This window comes from Zingiber officinale, chromosome 6A (assembly GCF_018446385.1).
Source record: "Zingiber officinale cultivar Zhangliang chromosome 6A, Zo_v1.1, whole genome shotgun sequence".
Classification (NCBI taxonomy): domain Eukaryota; kingdom Viridiplantae; phylum Streptophyta; class Magnoliopsida; order Zingiberales; family Zingiberaceae; genus Zingiber; species Zingiber officinale.
The window spans coordinates 109,644,363-109,655,008 of record NC_055997.1 but is presented as its reverse complement, the minus strand read 5'-3'; the positions used below and the strand labels follow the sequence as shown (position 1 = coordinate 109,655,008).

General features: G+C 46.4%; 1 protein-coding gene across 1 annotated transcript; it reads right to left on the bottom strand.

Moving 5' to 3' along the window:
• Positions 1-5,539: 5,539 nt before the first annotated feature.
• On the bottom strand, positions 5,540-9,192 carry LOC121995137 (the record flags this gene model as incomplete). Its single annotated transcript, XM_042548959.1, has 4 exons — positions 9,034-9,192; positions 8,324-8,673; positions 7,825-8,134; positions 5,540-6,604 (listed from the first exon to the last, which is right to left on the bottom strand). Coding segments are annotated over exons 1-4 (1,884 nt in total), but the record flags the coding sequence as incomplete, so codon positions are not given.
• Positions 9,193-10,646: the final 1,454 nt, after the last annotated feature.

The following is a 10,646-nucleotide window of genomic DNA, read 5'->3' as shown; positions in this document are numbered from 1 at the left end:
TAAGAGATTTTATAATTAAACAAGATCTTTTGTTCGATCTAAACAAAATTGTTTTGTTGTGAAAAATTTTAAAAGGCGTTTAATCTATTTTTCACACCTTCCGTTGCGCATCGAACAATTTAATACCAACACTCGGAGTAGTCGTCAGGCATAGCAGCTTTATAGCAAAGCCGTAGCAAGTGCTCGGAGCAGTCGGAACTTTAAATAGATGCGTAGTAGTTCGTATAAATATTATATCTTGAAGCTTCCTCGAGACTGCCTTATATAGGGCATTGAGGGCGCCTTCCATTGCCTTGGGAGGTGCCTCTAACTTGAGAAAGTTGATCCCAAATAGTCTGGCCTCTATCCACGACTTCGTCCAAATTTCATCTTGCGGAAGGCGTATTCCATAGCCATGGAAGACACCTTCGATGAACAATGCGAAGGCGCCTTTAGCTACTTGAAAGCGCCTTCGAACACTGTTCATCCAAAGACAAATTTGTTTATCTGTCCTACAAAATAATGTTAGTCCAATAAACTAAGTAATGACCTAAAAGATAAGTGTTAGTATAATAATAATGAATAGTAGTAATTAGTTTCTGTCCTCCCAAGGCCAGGAACTAGTTAAGGTCTCAGATTAGGGATCCGAAATGGACGTAACATGGATCGACGCTACTGTCCCCTCAACCGGGACACATCCTCACTTAGTCACTCTCCTCCAATGACTTATCTTTACTTATCAATTTGCCAGATATCCGGTCAGCTCGTCGACCTATATGAACTTCCTGCCAGATATCCAGTCAGCCTGTCGACCTATTTGAACTTCTCGCTAGATATCCGATTGACCCGTTGACCTATCTGGACTTCTCGCCAGATATTCGGTCGGTCCATCGACCTATCTGGACTTTTCGTCAAATATCTGGTCAGCTCGTCGATCTATCTAGACTTCTCATCAAATATCCGATCGACCCATCAACCTATTTGGTTAACTCCTGCACACTTGATAAAGTGGTTAGATCACAATTATATCTAACTTAACTTTTTTGTCATTTATCAAAACTTGAGTTAGATTGTTAGTGCAAATTGCACCAATAGGTATTTTAGCTAGACTTATGATGATGCACCGATATAAATACCTAAAATCTAAGCTTGGTCTTAAGCATCTTACACCATTCTAAGTATTTTCAATATATAAGTAAGGTAATCTTAATGTGTTTGTGAGATGTTAATTGCCTAAAACTATAAGTTCATGTGTTTTAGGGGAAAGCTAGACTAAGTCCACATAAGTTGAAAACATAGATTTTGAAAAAGATAGGTTTAAAAAACATATGTCTTTGAATAATATAGTTTTGAAAAATATAAGTTTAAAAAATATGTAAGCTTTGAAAAACATAAGTAATTAAAACATCCTATGCTAATGAATATATTCCTAAAAGTGTACTAAATTTGATGAAATTTAGCATAAGTCAAAGGTAAGGACTAAGATGCATAAGTTAAGTGTAGTTAAATATACAACTCTAATATCAAAATAAGTCAGTCTATAAGCCAATATCTGATAAGATACTAAGAGGATGGTAGAGGGGGGTCTGAGTTCCAAGATCTATGTATATCCATTAGTTGGAGGTGTCAAGTATGCTCCTCCTCCCTAAGACCGTGTATCTCTTGTCTAAGACCAGTTACTATTGGACCCCCGTGGTTGTTTTGATGTGATCAACTAAGTTAGGTTAGGTCCTGCTTATTATTTGATCTTTGTGTCTAAGTGTGCAATGGCTTAGGAGCACAGGAAGTCGAGCGGAAGACGCAGCTAGCGAGAAGGACGACATGGGAAGGGAGCCGACGGGCTCGGTGCGTTCGAAGGACGAGAAAGCTACGGAAGAGTACACCGGTGGACGAGAAGAACATACGCGGCGTTCGAGGGACGAGAAACCGGGTCAGAAGCCTGCTCGAGGAGAAGGCCAGAAATTGAGTTCGGGTGAGCTATATTTCAGTTGGCTGCAATCACCCAAGCAATCAGAGCCTCGGAAGAAGAGAACAAGACAAAAGGAACTGGAAAAGCTAGCTGGAGGCGCCTTCAACGAATTTCTGAAGGCGCCTACGCTGACTGCAGGCTTGGAGGTGCCTTCATTGCCTTGAAGGCGCCCTCAACCAGTCTAGGGCGCCTTCAAGGCCATTGGAGGTGCCTTCGACTTGGCCAAAGTGACCGTTTGCAATCGGATGGAGTTTTATCCGGTCAAACCCCTTAGAGGCGCCCTCAACACTTGAGATAGGATTTCCAAGAGCTATATAAAGGCCCCTGGAGCTATATAGAGTTCCTAGCAACTTCTGAGCGTTCTTAGTGTAAAAAAGGCTTCTCCATCTATAGTGAAGGAGACATTCTATTGGAGTTGTTCGACTGCCTTGGATTAATAACCTTCTGGGTTGTAACCAAGTTAAATTTCCTGTCTCTCTTTTATTACAGCTATTTTTGTCACGCCCCAGGTAGTCCCTGTCCGAAGAAATTTCGGCAGCATCTCCCCTGTACGGCGGACAATATGAATCTCAGTATACATATATCTATGCCTCGGCCACACTCGGCCGGAACAATACAGTACAAATAAGAAACAAACCACGCAGTTTATATCAATATTCCACACAGCTCAACATATACTCAATCCACGCAGTTTAATAAGGAAGAACGATATAAAACCAACAAAGATATACGTACACATCATACTCCACTACAACGAAGAAAACAAATCCACGAAGTAGTGTGAAAATCTGCAGCGGAAAACAAAAGCAGCAAACCCAAAGGTTCGACATAAAGTCCACAATACAAACCCACAATACAAGTATATAAGACGCAAAAGCAGAATAAATCCGACAAAGAAAATCCTCGCGCTAATGGGGCTAGCGACTGGAATATCTCCCGACGGCCTCAACCTGAAAAATAGTAACAACGGGGTGAGTTCAAAGAACTCAACAGGTAATCCAATAGATATGTACAGCAACATATAACCACCAGTAATAGCCTAAGGTACAGTCTCCTAAACCATGGGATCAAGAGTACAGTTCTCTAACCATACAACCTACGGTATAGTCTCCTAACAGAATAACAGATATGCATAGCCGAAATAAACTGTAGTAACCAGCAATAGGCATAAAGTACAGTCTATAGCAAGAATAATAAGAAAATGCATAACTGAAATAAATCAACCTCACAGAGGAGGTGCGTCGGTAAACATACAGAGACAAGATAGTAAAGAAGAAAGCATCGGTCGATGTTTCATACCATCGAAGCCCTAAAGACCAATCCACGCCGACGATCGGGTGATCTGGATCGATGCAGATCCGGCCCGTGAAGAGGTGGATCGCACACTGAGGAGTGCGCGGAGAGAAGAACGGAGGTCGATCGGTTGGGAGTCGACGAATCTTGCTCCTCACCGTGCCCTATCCACCTCGGCGTTGACGCTTAGCCTCGGATCTCACGGGACACAGGGAGGGACCCCGGTGTGCTACCACGCTGCCTATCACACTACCCATGAGTGGAGCCTCCAGCGGAGCACCACCGGGCAACCTACACACCCTGTGTGCTGTGCCACTACCCATGTAGTGGTCACGTGGTGCGCAGGTCAATGTAGCCGGCCGACGAGCTCAACAATAATGGAGTCGTCAATCGCCCAGCATGCAATCATGCGATATGGTGCATGCGGCTACAATATATCATACCTGAACATATCCTCCATATGTGTAGATGCCAAACAGACAAACACATATATAACGATGATAATAAACAGCATAAATCCAAAGACATCACATATAACAATGATGTAAGTATCATGAATCCAAGAGCATGTATCACACATGTAAAGCAACTAATCCAGTAGAGTAGAGCACTATAGATATGCATCTCTATGATCATATATACACATGGCAAGAGATATAATACCCAATCCTGAAGTAAAGCAACTAGCAGATGAAACATGTGATAGGTATCAACTAGCTAAAACCAGGGAAGAAATGATCTACTATCTACCACTAGTAAATATATATAAGCTACACATATCATAAGACATTATCAAAAGATAAGTCAAAGGGTACCCGCCTCAAATAGAAGGTACAATCCCAAATCCGAAGTCAACGTCGAGACGCCTGTCTCGAATCAGAATCCTGTGTCAACAAACAATATATATATTTTATTTAGCTAAATCCAAATGAATAGCTAAGTAAAATCCCTAATATCAAATTAGGGCAAAACCCTAATCACATAACCACAACTTACCTAACTAAACCTAATGGTCGATTAGGGTTAGTTACCTATTCCCTAACCACCAATTTGATTAGAAATCCAAACTTAGATTAGATCCAATAGTTAATTAGGGTTAATTGCTTAACCCTAATTATTCCATTAGATTAAATCTACGTAAATAAATCTAATCATAATCAACAACTAGTAATCCAAATACTCCTAATTCATATCATAAACCTAAATTAACTAACCTACAGCAAGATCAAAAACCATACCTCAATTCCACAGCTACTGTGGCTATTGGGATAAGAGGATTGTTGCTGCCGAGACCAAGCAATTTCTGGAATCAAGAACAAGAAACCTAGCCACACCTATTGATCCACAGCCCTCAATTTCACCGCAATGATCACAATTCCAGCCTCACAGCAACAGACCCTCACTTCACTGATCACCAAACCTCACCTGGAAATCAATCCCGTGATCTAAATCAGCCACAAAGAAGAGGATCAAAATCATCTAGCACCAAAAGATCCAAAGGGCAAAGCTCCGGCGATGGATCTAAGGCATGGATTGAAACAAGAACGCAACAGAAGGTTCGATTGCTTACCTTTGAAGCCCTAATCGCCCCTTTCACGCCGGCGGTCGGGTGGCACGGCTCGATCCAGATCCGGCCATTGAAGAGGTGGATCGCACTATGAGCAGCGCGAGGAGAGAAGAACGGAGGTCGATCGGTTGGGTGTCGGCGAATCTTGCTCCTCACCGTGCCCTAGCCACCTCGCCGTTGACGCTCAGCCGCAGAACTCACCGGATCAGGACCCCCGATCGGATCCAGCTCCTCGGCACCGTCGAGCTCCGATGATGAGTCTCCTTCGGCCTCGGCGCCGAGTGATCCGCGAGAGAGGGAGAGCACAGAGACGGAAGGGAGATCGGGGAAGTAAGGAGAGGAGGAAGACTCGGGTGATCGGCGTCGGGTTTGGGGGAAACGGCACTTGGGAAGGGAATTTAAAGAAAAGAAAATGATTTATAATTAAAAACATTTCCTCACTTAAATGGGTATCCCAAATAGGCCTTATCCGTACCCGGAATTGATCTCCTCAAAACTCGTCGTACGAGCTCCGAAAAATCCCCAGAAAATTTCTAAAAATTCCGGAAAAATTCTATAAGGCTATTTCCCAAATAACCTTATTTATTTAAATTTTTCCGAGATCTCACATCCTCCCCTACTAATAAAAATTTGGTCCCCAAATTTCGCTATAACTAACAGCAAACACTAAAATATAACCAAACAGTATAAATGCTGAAAGGAATTCTAACCCACATACCTCAAGTAAAAAGATGGGGGTATCGAGCTCGGATCGTATCCTCCAGCTCCCACGTAGCCTCCTCGTCAGAATGATGCTGCCATCCGACTTTAACCAGTCGGACAGTCTTGTTCCGCAGCTGACGCTCTCTACGGTCCAGAATCCGTACCGGGACCTCCTCGTAAGTAACATCAGGCTGAATAGGAACAGATATATCTGACAGAACATGTGCCGGATCGGATACGTATCTCCTCAGCATAGATACATGGAATACATCATGAATGCCAGCTAGAGATGGTGGTAGCGCCAGACGGTAAGCTACTGCTCCGATCCTCTCCAAGATCTGGAATGGTCCAATATATCGGGGAGCTAGCTTACCTCGGAGACCAAATCTCTTCACCCCTTTCGTGGGTGAAACTCTAAGAAATACGTGATCACCAATGGAGAACTCCAGGGGTCTCCGTCTCTGATCAGCATAACTCTTCTGACGGTCCTGGGCCTCTGACATCCTCCGTCTAATAGTGCGAACTAACTCTGCATCCTGCTGAGCTCTCTGAGGTCCTATCAGCTGGGCCTCCCCAACCTCTTCCCAGAGGATGGGTGTCCGACAAGGCCTACCATACAACGCCTCAAACGGTGCCATCTGGATAGCCGAATGATAGCTGTTGTTGTAGGCGAACTCCACTAATGGCAGGTGGTCCTCCCAACTGCCTCCGAAGTCCATGACACAAGATCTCAGCAAGTCCTCCAATGTCTGAATAGTCCGCTCTGACTGCCCATCTGTCTGCGGATGGAATGCCGTACTGAAACGAAGCTGTGTGCCCAAGGCCTGCTGCAGACTCTGCCAGAATCGGGACGTGAACCGTGGGTCTCTATCTGATATGATGCTCAAAGGAACACCATGTAATCTAATAATCTCACGACAGTATAACTCTGCTAATCGATCCAGAGAATCAGTCTTCCGGATCGCTAAAAAGTGTGCGGATTTGGTTAATCGATCAACGATTACCCAAATCGCATCATGGCCTCGTCGAGTCCTAGGCAAACCAACCACGAAGTCCATAGTAATGTGCTCCCACTTCCACTCGGGAATAGGGATCCTCTGAAGTAATCCAGCAGGTCTCTGGTGCTCGGCCTTCACCTGCTGACAGACAAGACATCTAGCTACAAAATCTGCGATGTCTTTCTTCATACCGTTCCACCAATAGGAACGCCTCAAATCACGATACATACGGGTCCCACCTGGGTGGATAGCAAATCTAGATCGATGAGCCTCCTGAAGTAACTCCTCCATGACCGGGTGAGACTGAGGTACACATAATCTGCCTCGGAAATAAACAATCCCCTCATCGTCTCGTGTAAACTCAGTCTGCTGTCCGAAAGCTATCTGGCTGCTAATGAACTGTAAATGCTGATCTCCGGCCTGGGCCTCTCGAATCCTCATCCTGATCGACGACTGAGCAACCATGGTAACAAGAATACCCTGCTCTGTCCGTCCCTGCTCCTCAAGGCCCAACTCGGTTAAGTCCGTGACTAAAACTCGGTGACAAGCTAAAGTCCCTCTGGACTTCCTGCTAAGTGCATCAGCAACCACATTAGCTTTACCCGGATGGTAGCTAATAGTACAATCATAATCCTTCAGGAACTCCATCCATCTCCTCTGTCGGAGATTGAGTTCCTTCTGGGTGAAAATATATTTGAGACTCTTATGATCAGTAAGAATCTCAAAAGTAATACCATAAAGATGATGTCGCCAAATCTTCAAAGCAAAGATAATAGCGGCTAGCTCTAAATCATGTACTGGGTAGTTCTTCTCATGCTCCTTCAACTGACGAGAAGCATAGGAGACTACCCTACCGTGCTGCATCAAAACAGCGCCCAAGCCACGAAAAGATGCGTCTGTGTAAAGTACGAATCCGTCATCACCAGAAGGTAAAACCAAAACCGGTGCTGATACCAATCTCCGCTTCAGCTCCTGGAAGCTGGTCTCACAAGTCTCGGACCACGTGAACTTCACGCCTTTCCGGGTCAGACGTGTCAACGGCATAGCAATGCTGGAGAAACCCTCAACGAATCATCGGTAATATCCAGCCAAGCCCAAGAAACTGCGAATCTCCTGGACTGACTTCGGCTGCTCCCAGCTGGTGATAGCCTCGATCTTCTGTGGATCTACTGAAATACCTCGCTAGACACCACATGTCCCAGAAAACCAACTGAGGATAGCCAAAATGCACACTTGCTGAACTTCGCATACAGATGATGTCGTCGCAAAGTCTCCAAGACTATGCGAAGATGCTGCGCGTGCTCCTCCTCAGAACGCGAATAGATCAATATATCATCGTTAAACACAATAACAAACTGATCTAGGTATTCCAGAAAGATACGGTTCATCAGATCCATGAATACTGCGGGAGCATTGGTAAGCCCAAATGACATTACCAAAAACTCGTAATGTCCGTATCTGGTGCGAAATGCTGTCTTCTGAATATCAGAATCTCTAACTCTCAGCTGATGATATCCAGACCGCAGATCAATCTTAGAATACACTGATGTATCTCTGAGCTGATCAAATAAATCCTCAATCCGTGGCAAGGGGTACTTATTTCTGATAGTCACTGCATTCAGCTGCCTATAATCGATGCACAACCTCAGAGTACCATCCTTCTTCTTGACGAAGAGTACTGGAGACCCCCACGGAGATACACTAGGGCGAATAAATCCCCTATCTAATAACTCCTGGAGTTGGACCTTTAGTTCGTCCAACTCTTTCGGTGCCATACGATACGGAGCTTTCGATGCTGGTGCAGTCCCAGGAAACAGCTCAATAGCAAACTCCACTTGCCTTCGAGGAGGCAAACCTGGAAGCTCGTCCGGAAATACGTCTGGATACTCTCGGACCACTGGAACGTCTGAGAGCTGAGGGCTACTGCTGTCGTCAGTATTAATCAACGATAATAGAAATCCCTGACATCCATGTGATAGCAGTTTCTGCGCCTGTATCGCAGAAATGGTCGATATCCCATCGTCTCTGATGCCAGTGAAATCCCAAGAGGGTTGGTTCGGAGGTCGAAAAGTAACCACCCTCTTCTGGCAATCAACTGTGGCATGGTATGCAGACAACCAATCCATGCCAAGGATAATATCGAACTCGACCATTTCCAATACTAACAAATCTACCGTGAGTATAATGCTACCAAAATCTAACGGGCAACCTCTGACCTCCTGAGTGACATCCAAGGTATCACCAGATGGTAAGGAGACGGTCAGCCGTCGAGATCTACGAGAAGGTAGTCTACCAATCTCTCTCATAAATGCACAAGATATAAAAGAATGTGAACTACCTGTATCAATTAGCATATCAGCAGAAAATGCATAAAGTAAAACCGTACCGCGGAAAACGGATCCGTCGGCCCGCTGTGCATCCTCTCGGGTGACCGCGTGAACTCGTCCAGTGTCTGACGGTGGTAGAGGCGGTAGCACTGCCAAAGGCTGCTGCGTCGGAGTCTGAGCCTGCCACTGAGTCGGTACTGGATACTGAGTCAGAGCTGGGGCTATGGGCTGCAGTATGTACTGAACTGGTGGCTGGGGCTGTAACTGATACTGCGCCGATGGCTGAGTCAGATACTGAGGTCCAGGAATAGAACCCTGGGACTCCATCAGAACACCGGAATGCTCCTGACCGTACATGCCATATGCAGCTGCAGCAGGGGGAGCCGTCCTCTGCTGGCGATGCGAAGATTGGCCTTTCGGCCCCCCTCGCTGAGTAGCGGACTGATCAACCTGTCCTCCCGAAACAGAACTCCCGGATGCTACCTGTTGAGACTTCAGCGTACAGTCTCGTCTTATGTGTCCGGGCAGTTTGCAATGATAGCAAACTGACTGTCCCAAGGAGCACGCAGAGGTGATGTGATCTCGGGATCCGCATCTGGTGCAAAAAGAGTCACTAGTGGATTGTTTCCGGTTCTGCTGAGCAGACCGGGAACGTCCTGATCGTCCTGACTTCTGGTGTCGGCCAGATGACCCAGAAGTACCCTGACCCGTCTGAGTGCGACTACTCTGCTGCTGTCCCGTAGACTGTGGCTGCTGGCTCGGTCCGGAAGTCCGATCAGTCTGCTTCCTCTTCTTATCTGCATTCACTCTCCGATGAGTAGACTCGATCATGAGGGCTCTATCCAGTGTCTCGGTGTATGACGACGTACTAAAACCAGACATCTTCAGCTGAAGATGCCCGTCCAGTCCCTGGACAAACTGAAGCATACGAGATCTATCATCGGCCACTAACTCAGGACAGAATCTGGCCAACCGATTAAATTCAGCACTATACTCCATCACTGAGCGGTTATTCTGCCGCAGACTAAGAAAATCCTGCCGAAGAGTCATCTGATATGCTCGGGGAAAATACTGACTCTCGAATGCCTCCCTAAATCTCGTCCAGGTAATATGCTGATCGCCTATGATGGAGCGCTGCGTGTCCCACCAGATCTCTGCCCCATCTCGCAGGTGGTAAGCAGCTAGCTCGGCCTTCTCCCACTCGGAGCAGGCCATGTAAAAGAATGTCCGCTCCATAGTCTCAATCCAGGACTGAGCTATGCTCGGATCAGTCTCCCCGCGGAATAATGTGAATCGACTCTTCATCGACTCGGCTAAGGCTGGGATCCGTGCTCGTGCCGCAACTATACCAGGAGGGATCTCTGCGGAACTAGGTAGAGTCACTGGAGCTGATCCTATGGGTGGTGCTGAGGGATAGGCCGGAAGAGGTACCACTGGTGCTGTCGTATAACCTGGGATGGGTACTGCTGGTGGAACTACTGAGTAGGCATAAGTAGGGGCGACTGGAGGTACGGTGGGCGGTACCGGATAAGGAGTAACCGGTACTGCTGGTGCGGGTGCCGGGTGTGCAGTAACCGGCGCAGTATCTGGGGCTGCGGGTACTACTGCTGGGGGAGGTGCCGAATATGCCGACGGTGGTACCACTGGTGGTACAGTCGAGGTAGGTACCTCGGAAGTCGGAGCTATCGGGGTCTGATAAGCACCCGTACCCACAATGACCTGAGGAGTCTGCCCCTGACGGACCGGCTCAACCCTGACAGACCTCTCTGAAGACTCTGTCTCAGGAGAATCTAACGGCCTCTTACGTGGCC